Here is a 19,204-nt window from a genome sequence, read left to right on the forward strand (position 1 = left end):
ACTATATTATCTTATGTAGAAGAAAATCTTAAATGTGATCCAGGCATGAAATGAAATACATATTTTGTTTTATTGTATTTAAAGTTGATGTGTGTAATCCCATTCTGTAGTTTATTGCTTAAAATGCTTTAACTTTCTTTTGGCATGTAAAACAGAATAGACATGTTTGGCAAAAATCTGATTTCAAACAGAAGAATCAGTTTTGGCTTAATGGGTAAGTACTTATTTACCTACTAAATCCACAGAAATATCTCCTAAAACCTTTTCTTACCTCCTGGGTATGCTTTCTACATGACAGCATACTATCTTCTTATCTCCACAACTGTTATCTCTGTACAGCTGGACAGAGTTTTCAAAGGAAATAAGAGACCAGGAGAAATGGATACTGTTACATGATTTCTATAAATCTTGTTTCCAAAAAGGAGCTACTTTTAAATAAATAAAGGAAAATTAAATTCCTTCCTTTTGTTTATATTTTGCTCTTAGTTTCTTTGTGAATGTCAGTAACTAAAAAAATATATAAAATGCAAAGGATCTATACTTGTGTGTGCTCAGCCATATGCACATGTGTGTGTGTATGTGTGTGACTTCTAGAAGGTTTTCAGGTTTCTGATGAGGGAAAACACAATAACAAGAGAAATTTGGACCCCATTAACCTCACTGGTAGAATTGCTTAGGGTGAGTGTTCAAATATTTTCATATGTCATCCTCCTGACTGACTTCTTGTAAATTTTAGAAATGTTTGAACCTCAACATGGGTGCCAGATGATTAGTTTAGTTAATTGGAAGATATATGAGAGACTTTGTTCATGATTTTCTGCTCTTTTTGTAATATCTATTAGAAAATGCATTGCAAGAAAAGTCAGGAAACCTACGACTGGCATTTTCAGGTGTGTGACTTTCATTCAGTCATTCATTCTCTGAACCTTAATTTTTCAACATCAAATAAAGTAATGTACTCAATAAAACTCTCTGTAATATACAAAAGCATATGATAGTCTTTTGCATTCAGGAGACTCTACATAAATAATGGAGTGAGGTAGGTGAGGTACATTAGATCATGTCTCACTCTTTTTACAGTTGTGGGACATATTGTCCTGGAAAGAGACTGTGATGAATTTCAGCATGATGACAGGCAGAGCACTGGGAATTCTGAAGTCACCAGTACCATCAGGTGTAATTGTAATCAGAAGAGGTTTTGGTGCAGTGCAACCATCTGGCCTGGACAAATGCTTCAATGTTTTGGCTAAGGAATCCTCCTAATCTCTAAGCTTAGTTGACTTAATTTGCCTATTTGCAAAAATCTGTTACAGTATATTTCTACTAGAATTTCACCAGTGTGGAAGTGGTACAACATTTAACAGCCAGGATAACTCAGGCCCCAACCAATCAGATCTGAAGTCTGCCCCAGCAGAATGACACCAGCTGGTGCCCTATACTTGTGCAGACCAGATGACTATATCAGTGGTGGGTACCAGTTACTATTCCAGCTAGTTACTTATTATTCTGCAAAGGCATACATTTCAGCCATATTATTTAGTAAAAAATATTGCTGTGTAACAGAAATTACAACATGGGTTGACATTACAGCAAAGGACTTTGGCTTTTATTTTCAAGTAGTTACATCTAGTATGCTATGAGGGAAAGAACAACAAGAATATTAAAAGCAAAATCTCTTTCATTTCCTATGACACACAGCCACATGACTCATATTAAATGAGCTTGTTATTTTTAATTTTTTCTTATGCCAAGAATAGAAAAAAAAGGAAGATTTTGGACTTATTTGTGGAGGTTGAGAAGAAGAAAGAAAAGATCACCTGAGAGAACAAATTGCTCATCCTTTACATCCTAATCCTTCTCTCCAGCCCTCACACCAGCTGTGCCCAACCCTCTCCAGCTCTGTAACCATGGCAGTGGAAAATAGAGAACAGAACACTTTTAAAAAAGATTTATTTATTTGAGAGAGGGAGAGAGAACACAGAGGGAGAGGGAGCGGCAGACTCCCCACTGAGCAGGGAGCCTAATGTGGGGCTCAATCCCAGGACCCTGAGGCAGGACCTGAGCTGAAGGCAGATGTTTTAACGCACTGAATCACCCAGGGACCCTAGAAACAGATAACTTTATATGGGTGTTTATAGGTCAGACGTTCTAAGAATGAATGTAAATACATCAAGGGATAGGAAAAAATAAAAAGCCCCTTAGTGGCATATTCTCTACTTTGTTTCTAAGACATATAAGATAGAATTAATCCATAACATGGTTTCATATAAAGGGAAAGTACAGTTTCCCATCTCTAATAATGAAGAGATTTTGTCTTAATTCAAATGCTGAGGTTATTAAAAGTTATTGCAAAGAACATTTGTAGCTTCCCCAGTAGAAGCTTTTAACTCATAAGATACTTAGAAAATAATAACAAAGTTGCATGCGTGATGGGAAGATTTATCAGCTAAGATTTTCAAGTTAAAGGGGGGATTTACAAAGAAAGAGGGCCAAAATATGGACAAGGATCAGTCCTACATAACTATTCCTATTTGGCTTTCTGCAAAAGCCACTGGAAATCTAACTAGTTGGCAAGTTGTATTTAAGAGGTTTTGTTTGCCAGAAAATGTTAAGGGTGGTGTTGGCAAAAGACATAGAATATTGCTTTTTGACCAGCAAAAGAAAAATGATTTTAGGTTTCTTAGGTTTGATTTGTCATCCTGTATAAGGTTTTATTATTTTTTTTTTAGTGGGAACATAGTCATCAAAATCATAATCAACTCAGAAGAAAAAAAAGATATAAAAACTATCAATTTGTACCCAACATAGCCTCTTAACATATCTATAGAAAGAAATTAAGGCTCAGTTCACTTTTATTATGAATACTTAGGTCATGTGTCTGAAGCAAAGAGAAAATAATATGACCTAAAATACATTAATTATGTTAAAAACAAAAGAATGGTAGAACTCTGGAAGGCTGCAATGGCAGTTTTGGGGCATTTTTGCCACTGTTCTCCTTCCTATGTCTATAGCAGACACTGCAAAAACACTATAGCAGCAGAGCAGAGAGGAAACTTTAGAATATAACATTTCCCATCAGCTAGAAGTCATATCAAAAAGGCACACAGAGGAAACTTATTTTCATCCTTGTAAGTGTTACAAAAGACATTAGTCATCGTGGCAATTATAAGGTACAGGTTTGGATACAATCCTAAGTGTTGTGGCCAATAGAAGAATCTGCATCTGTTCTAAAATGACTTAAAATCTAAAACATAATGCTAGAAGAAGGATGGTTTATTCAATCTTCAACTTCAGAAGGAAAATGCACACAATTTTAAAAGATAACATCTTTTATTATTGGGAAATAATTTAATATTTTAATAGTCCTTAAATACCACTACCTTTTTATGGAGATTTAAACCACAGCAGTATTATGTCCATCTTACAGTTTCAAAAAATATTTCCTTACCCTCTCACATGTTTTAGTTAGTTTAAATATTAGTTACATTTCAAAAAAAAAAAAAAAAAACCTACAGTGCATTCTGGTAAATTAGTCCCTACTAAGAGGATACTAGAACATGGAACTCAAACAAGAATGTTTAATGGAATACAAATATCTAATCTAGAAACTCTAATAAAAATCTCCCTTCGCTGGATGAAGGCTCTTGGCTATTATACAGAAAACCACCACACGTGGCTGTCCTCAAAATGCATTATGGATCAGGCTCATAATCTTTCCTTCCACAAAAATGGCACAAGAATTGATTTCAATTATCATTTAATACTTATTTCCCTCTCCTGTCAAAAAAATGTTCCATACACATGAAATTGAAGGTTGGCAGCCTGAACTCATTTATGGAAATTTTAAGGACTATTGATTTACCAGTGAATTTTCTAGTTCTCTCATTGTTACTGGAAGGATGCCTCAGAGTTGTAATCAGATGATAGGATGGGCTCGAATTTTGATAGGCTTAGTTAAGACTGATGGAAAGAAAAGCTTTGCAAAAATTTGTCAAAATGAATTTTATAAATTAGGTTAACATGATTGATTATACATGGCCAAATTGCTCATGTAGCATTGAACTGCCATTTCTTCTTGCTTTGTTGTGTCCTCATACCCCATTTTGGTATCTGGGTATTAACTGTTGGGAAAAAAATAAAAAATTTAAAAATGACAATTTAAAAAAAAATAACTAGGTTTCTGTCTTTGCAAATGGGAAACTATTTTGTGTACCTGAGGGTTTTGTTTTTGTTCTTTATGCTACACCAACATATACACTACAAATAAGTGTTTATTTAAGCAAATACTTATGTTATCAGTATGCTTTTATAGAATGTAATGGTCTGATGGATACTTCTGGAAATTGTGTGTATTTATCTGCACATTTATTTCTCCCATGCAACCTTTGTTTAAAGGATAGCATCTCCACAAGGAATAGCATACTTATCAGCAGCACCCTAGCTGAGCACAGCAGAATAGACTTTCAGTACCAGATAGAAACTAAGTTACACAATTTTTTTTTTCTTTAAATAATACCCCACTCCACTCTTGTAGCTCTACATATATCATCCACTTTCCTCATAAATGTTGCCATTGTTTTCTTCTCTGGGGGACAGACCAAGAGTTTGTGGGTCTTAAAGATACACAATTTTGCATTCTATCTTTTTTTAAAAAGTCACAAAACCATAACTATATATTAGACATGAAAATGAATATTTATTTTGAATGACAAAAGCAATCACGACTAATTGCAAAATTCTAAAAACTGAAAATACAAACATCACAAAACCCAGAAAGCACTACAGTATTTTTATTAACTAGCTGCCTAATACACTCCTGGATTATTTTTCCTATTTTTGAAAGCATAGTCTTTGATCACCTTTACTATGACAATGACTTTATAATATTTTTGGTAGGGAGAAGAAATTCAGTTGTTTTCCTCTCCTCTAGCATGGTTGACAGAGAAACATCTGTTATTATCAGTAGTTTTGAAAGTTTCCTTCAGTTTCACAACTCATTAGGGGGTTACGTTCTAGACTATGAGGATTACTGTCAACTCTGGGGAAGCCTCTATCACATTTCTCTCAGATCTGTCATCATGATCTGGATGATATGGAAGAGTTTTTGACAGAACATTTCTAGCCACAGACAATTCAAATTGTGTTTCTCCACCACTGACCACATGTTTTCAGCACTAGTGTTGTAGTTCCTAGGTTAAGTAACAGACCTGCGTCCATGAGAATTTGTGTCATGATATTAGGTGAGATGGGACAGAGTATTCCTGGAGTCATTTCTATAACAGAACATTAGCAATAGCTAAACATACAAATGAAACATCTTACTAAACTCAAGGCGAGTGATTTCACCAATAGCCTTGTCTGCTTACACTGCCAGACCCAGAGGGAAGTGTGACAGGTACAGAAGTGATCTCGATTGTTAGCAGGTGAAGGACCTTATCTCTGCAACTGTGAGACATGGCCCTGTGAGCCCATGTACAAGCCTTGGAAAGGAGTTTCTCTAGCTTCAAAGTCCATTCTCCACTGCCTGCCCCTCTGTTACAGCCCCCACTCCTGTTGTACTCTTATCCCTCATACAAGCATACTTTTGTGTGAGTCTTGCCTGGTTTTTCCTATTCCTTTCACATCTGCTTGTCACAAACCCTACTGTTTCCATTTTCAGTGTTATCTTTAACCTTGATACTTTCAATCCCATTCCTATGCTTACATAAGTCAGGTCCACATCTCAGGAAGCCTCGCTGCTGTTTATTCTTTAAATCGTCTCTCTTTTCTTTACTCTGTCCTCAAACTCACGCTAATAGTTAAGAATGATAAAATTCCTCCAAATCTTTATCTTCTGCTCAAAAATCTTCAGGTAGCCATTAATTAGTCAGTAACATTAGAACCTCAGCCTCTGAGGTCGTCTGGAACCTATATTATGTCCACTGCTATCTTAAATGAACTCTATTTCCCCAAATTGTTCTCCCAGATTCTTTAGATTTCCTCTGAAAGGTCCCTCTTCTTGTTTTCCCCCTTTTTATTCCTTTCTGCATGGACCTTTCTATCTCTACTCGCTACTTGTCAAATTTGTACTTACTCATCTTAGTTTGCTGTTGCTATCTTCCTTGCCCTCTTAGAGGTTTTCTAAAATGTCCATTGCCATGGTGATAATTCTCTCTAAAGCAGGTGTCATCTCTATTTGACACCTAATATATGCTGTGTTGTACTTTCATTCATTTAATACTTATATAAAACATGTATTTATGTTCCTGAGTGTGCACAGGTATAGCATCATCCCAACAGTATCGTAAGTAGGTTCCGTTCCATTGCTATCACTAAGCACTTTACTTAGAACTGCAAAGATCAAATAAATTTAACAAATACTTTCTTCCTTGAGGATGTTTAAATCTTGTGAGAGAAGATGAGAGCAAAACTTACTTCTAATAGAATAAGAGTCCTATACAGCAATTACATAGTCTTTGTTAATTGCTAGACTGTCTCTTCCACTAGATGGCATGCTTTTGAGAGTAGAGGCCATGGCTCTTTTACTACAGTTTTTCTATTTCTAGCATCTAGTTTCTGGAGATATTGAGTTTTCCATTGTTGGAGATGGTCCTGTAGAGGCTGGCTACAGGGGAATACAAACACTGACAAGGGATCTGGATGGAAGGTAGGAAGTACAAATGGTCTGTATCCCTGCATGTGAGTTTTCGGTGAGGCAAGTACTTTGTTGTTTTTTTGTTTTTGTTTTTGTTTTTGTTTTTTTTTGAGGCAAGTACTTTGTAGGGTATCTTCTGATGACAAAGGCACAGCGGTCTGGAGACCAAAAACCATATGCAAGACTCAATTTCAAGCTTTAGTGTCCTCATATACTAGAATACCTCATCAATAACTGGTTGTCATGTTATTGTGAGATTAAGTGAATTAATATAGTGACTGGAACCAGGTAGCTATTCAGAAGTTTATGTTTTGGTTTACTTTCTCTTAACATATTTCCATTGATTGAGCTGATCAGCTTCCTATTTTGTTATATGGGAGATATTTTGAACTCTATTCTTCAATTCCCTAAATCTACTTCAATCATGATGATGGATCTGTAAAATTTAAACGTACCTCTTAGTAGAAAGTCAGTGAGAAGAAACTTTAAAATACTTACAGTCTGGATTAGAAAGTGTAACAATTAAAGAGAAATTCACACTTTTAAGACTTTGCTAACACTAATGATGGTTTTAAACAGCAATCTCATTTACTGCAAGCTTTTGCTTGTCAGGCAAGCTGCAAGGAATGGATATGATTACCTATATACATTCTGTGTGGTCAGAAATTTAATGCTGGGACCCAGCAGGAGAGAAAGAAAAGTCTGAAAAGAGAATTGGCTCACAGTGTCATTTATAATAAAGGGAACCTTTTCTAAGAAATTTTGTCTGAAAGTTAAGAACTCTTTTGAGATTTTCACTGTCAACTCAGCATGGTGCTATTATTTTGTTACTGAGACACTTAAACTTTTGTTTTTCTTACCCCTTACAGAGGAATCAATAGTTTAAAATTAGAGCAGAGAGTAGCGGCTTGAGTGTTAATCTCAAGTGTTGAGCTTGGTACTGAACTTGAGTATTGAGCTTGGTACTGAGATGGCAAAGATTGCTGTCAGTAGCTTATCAGTCATGTATTAAACTCTGTACATATTCATTGTTTACAGGGAAAAATTAAATATGACATATGACAGGTTTTAATAAAACATGGCATAAAAGGGTTTTTAAAGAATAGTTATCTTTTTTCCCATTACCAAGAGTATGTTATTGGAGACAAGATTTGCCAAGTTCATATTTTCTCTTTCTCTGGAAACTAGTGTCTCCCCATATTATCGTTGGGGTTGGGTTCCCAATAACCATGCTTACATTGTGTGAACTTGACCCTTACCCTATCCTTGCCACTGGTGGCTAATAAGTAGTAGATCTCAGACTTAATTTCCAGACACCATCCTCCAGTCATAGCTGACTGACTAGCATTGGCCACTTGAGAAGTCTGGGTGAATAGGATTCCCTCACCTGGGGATCTAGACTAGGATTGAGAGACAGATAAGCTAGTCAGTATCTGTAGGTGACAAGAACTGATCACAAGTGTGGCAGCCCTAGGGTGGACATATGTTGATCAGATAAGCCAACAAATCCACTCCATAAACTAAAGTGAATGGAAACATATATGCAGAAAACAGAAATGAGATATGAGGAGATATTCTTGACAATTTCCTAGTGCCTCGTTCTAAACCTTTCGTAAGGCCTGATGGCATGCCTATTACTGAACTTCATTAGTCTATATTTATAGAATGCCCCCCTATGTCTGTTGTGGGCTTTTAGTTCATTCATTCAGCAGGGATTTATGTCATACATATTATGTCTCAGGAAAGAGATAACAGAATCAAGATTAGGCTCTGGGTTTCCTGATCTGTGGGGCTGTTTACAGGGCAGGATATATTTTCTGTTTCTCATTTTGCAATTTTAAGATTGATGATTTTAAACACTGCTACCTGATACAGTATAAAAGATATGTGAGATGAACACATTTCCCTTTTCCAGTAGAAAGGAAAATCCAAGCAGAAGGGACATCCAAGCCTTCACAGGTTTATAGATCACACAGCCAGTGACACGGTGAGAGTGCAGACCTTGGGCTGCTGCTGTTGTGTGTTTCACGAGTCAGGGCCTGTTCCCCCAGCAACACTACTGACTGGCCTACAGGCCAGACTTTCCACTTCCTTCCCCTGCACTCCTCATTTCAATACATGATCGCTCAGTTCAATCTGCTTGTTCAGTCCAAGGGTCAGGTTAGCCAGCACTTCACAGAAACTTAACAAAAATTTCCTTTTCGTTTCTTTTTTCACGAGTTTTACCTCTAGTCCATCATCAGATCCTCAGAGATCACTTTGCCAATGCTCTCAGTCTCTGATCTCTTCTTGTTCCCACCAAGTCATTATTTTGTCCACAGAGCAGACTCCAAGGAGTCACTCACCGGTCTCTGTTTCTACCAACCCCCGCCCCTACCCCATATTCTGTTCTCCATGATATTGGTGGAATAAACCTCTTGAAATGTAAATCTGATCATGCCAGTCTCCTGCCCAAAACTCCAACAGCACCATGAAATGGCCTGTCCATCTCTTGACCTTAAACTATCTCTGCATCCCATACTCTGCTCCGGCTTTCATGTCCTCCTTGCCATTTCCCAAATATTCCAAGCAGGTTTCATGTCAGGGCATTCATGCTCGCTGTTTCCTTTACCAAGGATGATTTTTATGGGGGCAGCCTCTTAGCCTGGCCCTTTGCTTCACTGGGCATTTGTTCAAGTCTTCCCTGCAGAGCACCTCCCCTAACAGCTCCTGTGAGGGTAGCGCCCTCCCTCCACCTCTCGCCAGAACAGTTCTCTGTGCCTGGCATTACTTCATTCATTTACTAATATATGTTTGGTTTTTGTCTCCTCCCAATGACACGTACACTTTATGAAAGCAGATATTTGGTCTGTTTTAGTCACAGCTACCTCTCCAGGACCTTCACAACCGTGCCTGAAACAAGAGCAAGGCTCGTGAAATGACTGAGTGAATGAATCAAAGGGACCAGAATCTTTAAAATCTAAGTTAAAAATTCAGATTATATGGCTTTACATATTTTCTTTTACTTACTCTAAGAACTACCCTCCTCCGAGGTCCCCCTTCAGAATATAATCTTCCTCACTTGTGTTTCTATAAACCCTTTTAAGTTTTTGTACCTTACTGTTTGGCCTGCCTTCCAGTGATTTATCCAACTCTAAGTTGGAATGCACATGAAAGGCCACAGTGTTTCCTTAGCTACACCCAAGCCTACAATGTTTTGCCAATCTTATTCTCTTTCACATTACCTTACATGCGAGGTAAAATTTCTGACAAATAACAATGTTGACCACTATAACCTAAAAAGGTTTTCTCTCTCTTTTAATTTTTGAAATAAAGATCTGATTGCTTAAACTTCTATTTGGAAGATACAAACACATCATAGTAACAATGTACCTAAATAAAGATGGCAGAGCCAAAAGGTTTCTCAGTGACTAAAAAAAAAAAAACAAACCCATCACTCCTGTTGTGGATTTTTAATTGATCCATTTAACAAGTACTTATTTTATATATACTATGTCTTAGGAAATATATAGCAGAATCAAGACTAGGCTCTGTGTTTCCTGACCTCCGGTCTTATTTACATGGTAGGATATATTTTCAGTTTCTAATTTTGCGATATTAAGATTGTCTAAAGATTTTAAATATTGATACCCGATACTGTATAAAATATAGTTTTTTGGTATAAAAGATACTCTAGATGAACACATTTCCCCTTTTCCCATAGAAATGGATTTCTAAACTTAATTTTTCTTTATTCTTGCAAATATTAGTCAATGTTCTGTACTAAGCAGTAACGTTATTCCCAAATACTAATATACTTTATGCACTAATACATTCTTAGTGATATCTATTAATCATGGTCATTTTATTTTGGGGTAAGTTTTACTTGGTTATTAACCAGTGCATTAAACATTTATGTGTTTTGAGTGCCTAGGATGTGACAGTAACTGTCCTTAAAGAGTTTATGTTTAATAAGTGACTATTCACAAAGGGCATTTAAGAAGACAGCCTGTCTGTGAATGGTTGAATGAAATAAACACCTAGACTAGGGATGAGCCAGGTAGAAAGGTTAAAGGCAACATGAATCTGTTTCATAGGATGATTGGCTTCTATCAATTCACTTTAACATTTATAGTAGATTCACTATGGTTATGCTAATGAATAGGAAACTGTCCCTTTATATAATTTTCACAATATTCCAGTCATGGGGGACTTGAATACAATGCAACCAGTAGAATATCAAGGACCTGGATGAAAGGCCAAAGAGTGTATCAAGTGACACAGTGTTTGGGAAGGGAGGGGGAGGCATATAGACACTGTGTTTCTTCTGCTTATTCTATATTTTTTTAATTCTTCATATCTTCCAATCCCATATGTTTCATATGGTGAAAGAGAGAGCAAGGATATTTAAATGAAAGACCAGTCACATGGTCTTACATTCTTATCAAATGATGTTTATGATATAATCCATTATATCTGTCAAATACTTCTGAGTGAGTTTTATGCTCATCTTTAACATGTCCCGAAAGAAACTTCTGAATATTTGACAATTTATATTATATTCATAATTATTTCCATTTTGAGATTGACCTCCTAAGGAATAAGAAAATCTCAGGACAGTTTGATTCTTAAAATGCAAACTATTTATCTGGTACCAATAATCATGGCACCTGTAAAATAGAAGGTTTTTTCAAAATGTTCTTGTTTAAAGGCACTGCTTAAATTCTGTTGCATATGACATTTGTTTTCTTCAACAAACATCATCTGCTACATTCATGATATATGAATGTCTTTGAGAGACAGCCTGGAACCCAATCAAATGAACACTTCCCAACAACTGATTTTTCAAGGGTACTTACATATTCTTCATAAGCTTCGTGGGCTGGAGGAGGAGGTGCCCTATATCCCGGTACTGTTGGTGCCCCTCGGGCTCGTGGGGTAGGGACACCTCTTGCTACAGGGGGCACTGGAAGAGCTCCACGAGCCACAGTAGTCCCTCGAGGGGTGAGTACACCTCGTCCAAGTGGTGGGGGAGGAGGAATGGCACCTCCACGGCCCCTAGGAGAAACAGGTATGTACAGATGAGAAACCAGTGATGGGAGACAGAAACTAACACAGAGTTCTCATCTTACCTCCATATGATGGGAAGAAAACCAAATTTGTTTGTATACACAAGTGTCTGTGTGCATGTGTATGTAATTGTTTCTTTCATATATAAAGTATTTTGACCTCTACCACAAAATAAATTTTGTAAACGATGGCTATGACTTACTCATAATGAAAATCATGTAAAATATTTTAATATAAGATGAAAAAAAAAAAAACCAAACACAAACCAATCCACTCTCATTTTTTCCAGATTTGCCAAGAAGACCCAAATCAGAGCTTCAGCTATCATATAAGTATTCCCTGCTTTCGGTATTCCCTGCTTTTCAAAAGTTCACTTTATGCCAACTTTGCCTTTTAGCACCTGTTTTCACTAACTGAAAGAAATCAGATATCTACTTTTATGAAAAAAAGATGAAAAGCAAAAGTAACATTCAGCATTTGTTTTGTAGCAAGCCATTATAGGGGCAGGGTGCTCCCGGAGCAGCCAGAGTGGCCCCACCAAGCTCCTTCCCTGGGAACTACACTCAGCATCTCAGCATCAAGCCACCAGAGCTTTGAACTATGTGAACATCTGTGCTTTATCTCCATTTATTTTGTGCATCCATTAGTAAGATGTGTCCTGAGGTACCAGAAAAGCCTGAGAGGTTATTTTTCTGGGGTCTGGGAACACTCAAAAAATTTCCATATGAATTAATGGTAATTGCTTCTTTGCTTTATGCCATTTCAGCTTATGAAAGGTCTCATAGGCATGTTCTACTTTCGGATGGCAAGGGAAACTTGTATGACTCACTGGACCATCTATGAAACTAAACTGCTGAATGTCAATGTCTCCTCCATGCTGGAGGTTATTGACAGCGATGTGCAATGTTGTATTTACAAAAAAAAAAAATCTGTCTGCACTTTCATCCTTAATAAAATGTGTAACTCTAAGCATGGTGATATCATTCTGCTCATTCTAGTAGCTTAAGCTGGAGGTCATTGAAATCACAACTCATTGTCTCTGATTTGTTATCATTCATACAACCTCCTGAACTGGTACAGTTACTAATGTAATTTATTTTCCTATGGCAACTATAGTGTTAGTGAAATACATCAGGATTCTGCAATAAAAGAATAGATTGAATGCTCTGTACTACGGTGCTTGACACAAAAGTAACTTGTATTAAAAGCCTAAGATCAAATGGTTGCAGCCAACTTTTATGGTTTTCCAAGGCCTTTGGAAAGGTTGAGTGTTTGAAGTCTTTGGGCAAAAGCATGGTTATTTCACTTTTTATTATGTCTGAAAGGCTGGCCTCCAGAAAGTACTGCTTTCAGCAGGAACACTAAAGCTTTGGAAAAAAATGATGATCATTGGGATGTCAACAATCACACTGTTTGGCTGTGCCCACAGATGGGGGATATAGGTTATGCTTTCTGCTATGAATAGCAGTCAGCTGGCTCTTTCTTGCTTGCAGAAAATGAGCTTTTGTGAGCGAACAGTAAGAATGTTGGTAGAGCTTTTAAAAGTTTTAAATAGATTATAGAGCTGATGAATAGAGAAATTATCAGAGAACTTATTGTAAGTCTAATGTACAGAGAATGCTCTCCTGGATTGGGGAAGGTGAAATACCAAAGACCCAGAAGGCCCAGTGTCCACTTCAAATATAACAATAGCTGAGAATACGCTATACTATATTATCATGATAATAAAAACACATCTGTGAAAAGGATGTAAAGACTAATTTTACCTTCACTGGGCCTCCAAGCTCCAAACTAATTCTATCGGTTTTCTCTTAAGTAGGGTGAGCATATGTCCAGGTTTGCCCAGAATAGGTCTGATTTACAACTGTTGTCCTAGCTTCTTGTTCAGTTTAGCATTTTAACACTCTCATAAGTGTCCAGGTGTGGGTAGTAAATTATATGTCACCCTGCTTTACAATACATTCACAAGTCCTGTCTATCCCACTGAATAGTCACAGGTAGTATAACTCCCTGGGCTTAAGGTGGATTTTTTTTTTCCTAATGGGTAAAATCAGATCTCTAAATTTATAACAGTTCTTCCTGCTTTAAAATTATATGATGCTAAGGGTGCCTGGGTGGCTTGGTCGAATGAGTGTCGACTCTTGATTTCGGCTCAGGTCATGATCTAAGGGTTGCAAGATTGAGCCCTATGTGGGTCTTTGTGCTCAGAGGAGTCTGCTTGAGATTCTTTCTCTCCCCCTGCTCCCTCTCCCCGCTTGCTCTCTCTCCTTCACCTAAAAATATTTTTTTGAATTATGTAATGCAACATCAAATCTAATTTCTCATCCTATTCCTCCATCAGTTGTGTCCCAGACACAGCCCTAGCAAACTTGTCTCTTGAATCTGACTCATCACCTCCTATACACTGTGTTCTTTCCTCGGAATTTTAATCTCACATCTCTCTTCTCCAATTCAACTGAAGTTTCACATCACTTATTTTAGGATATTGTCCCTGGCTGAATCTACACTACAGTATTCTTCATTTTTCTAACTAAGTTTTCCATCCTTAATTCTCCACCTCCTACTCATTCCTGAACTGAGTGCAATCTAGTTATTGCCTCCCCACTTTGCTGAAAATACTCTTGACTGAGATTGCCAGTAACCTACCAGTTTCCAAATCCACTGGATTCATTTACAGCCTCTATTCTACTGAACTTATTATTATCAGTGTGGATTGATTACTAGCTGGAAATGGCTTCTTTGGACCCTTGCATTCTCTAATGTTAATGATGACTATTACCTGTTTCCTTCCTAACACATGTCATATCCTAAATTATATGCCTTATATCAGGGGTTCCTTAATTTGTCCACATGTTAGAATTTCATGAAGACTTTGAGAAATTCTAAATTACAGACCACACCCCAGGCCAATTACATCACAATCTCTAATGGCTGGAAGTTCTCAGTGATTCCAGTGTGCAGACCAATTTGGGAACCACTGCCTTCTATGTATCATCTAATTGAAAGTTCTTGACAACATTGTTATGTAGCTATTTCTGAGATACTTTAAAGGTTGAGTACCAAGTCACAGAAAGTACAAGTCACCTGATCGAGATCACATTAGCAATCCATTGGCTTTGGATTAATTATAGGAATAATGATATTTGTGTAACTTGGTTCTCCACCTGATCTTAGTTGATGATGTCATTAATCTCTACCTAGGCTAGACATCGGAGAGTTATCCTTGTCATGGGCTGTTCTTTCTTCTCCAACATCTAATTGGACACTAATCCCTATAAATTCTAATCTCTTACCCAGTCCTATATCTCTTTAGTCCAAGGAGTGTTCATTTCTGTCTTGGATAATGGGCTTCTTCTTACTGGCTTCTCTGCCATAAGTCAGTGTCTTTCTGTCTGTCTCTCTTTGATTGTTCTAATTCTCCTCTATCACAACAATGACTGAGTAGTAGTCTTTCTTAGAAACAGGTATGATTACTCCTTTCTTTCACAAACTCCATTAGTTCTATTACTAATTCTCATTGTAGTAAACAAAAACTTTTAAAATCTGCCCCTAATGTTTTATTTTCTACAGTTTGCTCGTAATATATAGTGGTGATGTTGTGTCAGAGATGTCAAATATCCTAATTTTTCAATTATGTACTACAAATTATTATAATATATAGATGTAATGCCTAGTTCTCTTATATGCATAATTATTTGAAAATTAGTTTTTATAGATATATTCATTGAAATGTAAATTGATTTAATTAAATACATTTTCAACAAATTATTATAGAAATTTTCAAGTATTCCAGGCACCATTCTTTTTGAATATTTGTAATTGAATGACTTAACAAAGTCATAATTTTGTAAGTATGTACAAATTAGCATACAGTAACTCATGTTTTCAAGAGCTTCCTAATCAATATGATTTGCTGTTTGGTAAGACTGTTTCCCTATTCTTTTTTAATTGTAGATACTTTCCATCATGTGGTTTGATATAGAAGACAACAGAATTCTGGTCTATTTCCTTTCATTAATGTTAAACATTAATGATATCAATATAGTATTGAAGCAAGGTTTAAATTTTAATATTAATTTTATCTTCTTTTTCCATATGGAGTATCAGATTTGTGTATTTGGGATATTAAAAAGCAAAACTTTCAAACAAATCTTTCTTCTAATATATTTAATAATCTAGAATACAATGCACTATGGTTTATTAAACTAATATTTTAGAGTGAAATCTTACTGAAATTGAAATCTTATATAGTCCACTCAAATATGCTAATATAATATTACATTAAGGAAAATCAGTAATAAAACAAAATCTATTAATATGTTTTTATAATCTCAAAAGCAAGTTAAATGGATTATTTTTTTAAATGGTCTCTATTTCAAGGAATATAGGAGAGAAAAATTTGTCCTCTCTCTGTAGACTTTCTAAATATATATTAGGTTATACCATATAAAACTGCCAAATTTGGCATTTTGGAAATTACAAAAGTGACAATATCATTATTTAAGGCAGATGATTTAATCAAATTAGGATGACCTGCAATGATATCATTTCACAACCCATCATGATGAGGTTAGAAATGTACAAGGTTTTATAAAAGACTGATTTCGTAAGAAGTATGCCCATAAAAACAGTTATGTCACATTAAATTTTAGCTATAAAAATATTCTTAATTAGCATTAGAGAGTTATTTTCATCTTTAGAGACAAAAATGTAATAATAAGCTCTAGAAGATTTTAAGAAGTTTTCCTTTAGTCAAATGTAATTTTCAGAATTGCCACATTTTATTTTTAAATAACTATTGCCTTATTTTAATTGGATATTTATCATTTTTAATTTTTTTCTGATTAACTGAAAAATGCAGGTATTTATGGTTCAAATGTTAAAATTGATTTTTTTATACTGGTGGTTTACAAAATTTGAGGCAAATTTGATTTCTATGCAAGGTATGAAATAATATTCTAGATCTATGTCCTTTAGAGATTTGAAGACCAGCTCTAATAAGGTAGAGAGAATGACTGAATTACACAGTCAATGTGTGAAGGCTCTGAGTATTTTTTACTTTACCTCTTCACAAACCAATGCTTTCTATTGAAAGCTTGACTAATTCAGAATCATACAAAACAAATTCTGATGCAGAAAGATTCCAATTTTTTTGTGAAGTGAATAATATCAAATAAAATCTTCTCCATTGACCAAGGACATTGCAAAGTCAAAAATACCTGAACTTTACTCTTACCATTAGTCATACAAGAAGTGTGCTTCTGGCTTTCTCGACTGGTGGTGTACATATTATCTACTCATATATCTAAATGACCTTCTATCTAGCTAATCATCATCTATTTCTCTACTACCTGGAAAGACTACAATTCAAGGGCACAGACAAATTTTTAACTTTCTCTTCATGCAAGGTCATCCTGGCTCAAAAAAAGGCAAATAATTATATATCATCTGCATGCTCTAAACCTGAGAACAGAACCACAAAGATGTCTCAGTATGCCCTCTTATTTTCATAGGATAGTTGTTAAGGGCTCGGCTCTACCTGTGAATTCTAGAGTCAGAATGCTTATGTAACCCTGGGCAAATTCTTGACACCTTTGTGAACCCCAATTTGTCACCTGTGAATAATACTTAACCCTAGTATGGAAGACTCTATGAGTTAATTTATGAAAGTGCTTATGTGTTATGTAAGCATTCATTGTCATTATTTTTGTCATGGTGGCTGTTGTTGATTTGTTTATTCCTAGCTGGGCCCATAGCACAGAGCGAGTCGGCAAAGGCTTGCCATCCTTGTTTGCTGTTAATTTATTTCAAGTAAGAGCTAATATACCTGGAAGGGGTTGTGGGAGCTATTCTGATCCCTCTGCCTCTAATACCTCTGCCACGACCAGAGTCCTCTGAGCCATTTAAGTAAGATAATTCACGTAGCTGTTCCTGACGAATTTCATCATTGTAGTCCTAGGGAAACAAAAACAAAAAACATGACCTGATGAGTTAAAATGGGGCATGGGGGTCCTTAGAGATGAACAAATCACAATATGAAAGGACATTTTTCATCTGTTTTTTGGAGCCCTGTCTGTGAAAATCTAAAATGATGTAAAAGTGTATATACTTTAAATTCCTATTTTTATATAGAGAAATTGAAGTTGTTTCTATTATCAAGGAAGTACTCGGCAGGAAATCAGATGAAATGTGCTGGGATATCACTTGATGTATTAGCCAGGAAAGGAAAGAGAGCAATACAGAACAAAACTGTGGTATAGGGATCCCTGGGTGGCGCAGCGGTTTAGCGCCTGCCTTTGGCCCAGGGCCGATCCTGGAGTTCTGGGATCGAGTCCCGCGTCAGGCTCCCGGCATGGAGCCTGCTTCTCCCTCTGCCTGTGTCTCTGCCTCTCTCTCTATGTCTATCATGAATAAATAAATAAATAAATCTTAAAAAAAAACTGTGGTATATACCTAAGTAATGAGTAACTTAAAGATTATTGAAAAACAACTCTACAGGGTTGATATGTGTAAATTGTGAATGACTGCATGATACTCAAATAGCTCCTGATGCATAAACCAAAAGAGGGGTAATCTCAAGGCTCAAAATAGACACCATGAAAACCATAAAGAAAGGCAGATAACGCAGCACAGTTTCAGACAACTGAGAAGCTGTGCAATCCAACCAAACAACTTAATGGGCAATATTGAAAAATAAGGAATGTTTGGTGTCCTAGCATAGGGATGATGGAAGGATAGCCACAGCAAAATTTCACAGTAAGAACCAAAGATTTAGTCAAAGTCAAAGGGACTTTCTTTATTTTTCATCAGTGTGGAAATATATCAATGGGACCAAAGAATGGATTGGAGTCACTAAGGATGAATACTCTTTAAAAAACAAATATCAGTTTTACCTGTTTTTCCTTTCATTAATACACAAACACACAAACACACACACACACACACACACACACACACACACACCTGCCTGAAAACTACAACACTGAATAATCGGTTAAATTATTTTTCAGTAAACATATGTTTAAGTGAAATCAATGTAGTGGATTTGCTAGTGCTGGAGAGGGGACTAGAAGTGGACGCTAGAAATATCTGTAAAAAGCAGGCTGACAGAAATGATATCTGAAGCCCAGCTGTGGGCCCAACAAACAAGAGTGTCATGTCACCAAATGTCGCCAGTTTAGCTTTGCATATATGTGTTAAGGTGATATTAAATGAAGACGGTGCATACTTACCCACACATCTCTGTTTAGAAAAAGGCAGGGATGCATTCAGCCTATAAGGATTTCTAATGCACGGCTTTAGCTCATGCTCCAAAAATTACCTTGATTACAAGCAGAAGTACTAGTCACTCCAAAGCATTTATTTTCTCATTTTTAACATGTTGCTTTCATGTTCATCCTCTTCAGTATCTCATAATAGGCTCAGCACAGTTGGCTGACAGAAGAGTTACGGTAGAAAATTAGAGTTTCTAACAAGTCATATGTATTCCACTTCTAGCTCTTAATTTTCACATTCAAGCAA

General features: G+C 36.2%; 1 protein-coding gene across 8 annotated transcripts in view; it reads right to left on the reverse strand.

Moving 5' to 3' along the window:
- Nucleotides 1-19,204, reverse strand: part of KHDRBS2 (KH RNA binding domain containing, signal transduction associated 2) — a 569,820-nt gene that overhangs the window by 219,601 nt on the left and 331,015 nt on the right. For all 8 annotated transcript variants that reach the window (XR_005367885.1, XR_005367883.1, XR_005367887.1 and 5 more), the window contains exons 5-6: nucleotides 17,511-17,638; nucleotides 11,473-11,671 (exon numbers count right to left, since the gene is read on the reverse strand). Coding sequence is in view for 2 of the 8 variants with exons in the window: in XM_038554423.1 (XP_038410351.1) it covers nucleotides 11,473-11,671; nucleotides 17,511-17,638 (327 nt within the window). In the remaining 6 variants the exon portion in view is untranslated. The remainder of the gene's footprint in view (nucleotides 1-11,472; nucleotides 11,672-17,510; nucleotides 17,639-19,204) is intronic.

Source organism: Canis lupus, chromosome 12, assembly GCF_011100685.1.
Source record: "Canis lupus familiaris isolate Mischka breed German Shepherd chromosome 12, alternate assembly UU_Cfam_GSD_1.0, whole genome shotgun sequence".
Classification (NCBI taxonomy): domain Eukaryota; kingdom Metazoa; phylum Chordata; class Mammalia; order Carnivora; family Canidae; genus Canis; species Canis lupus.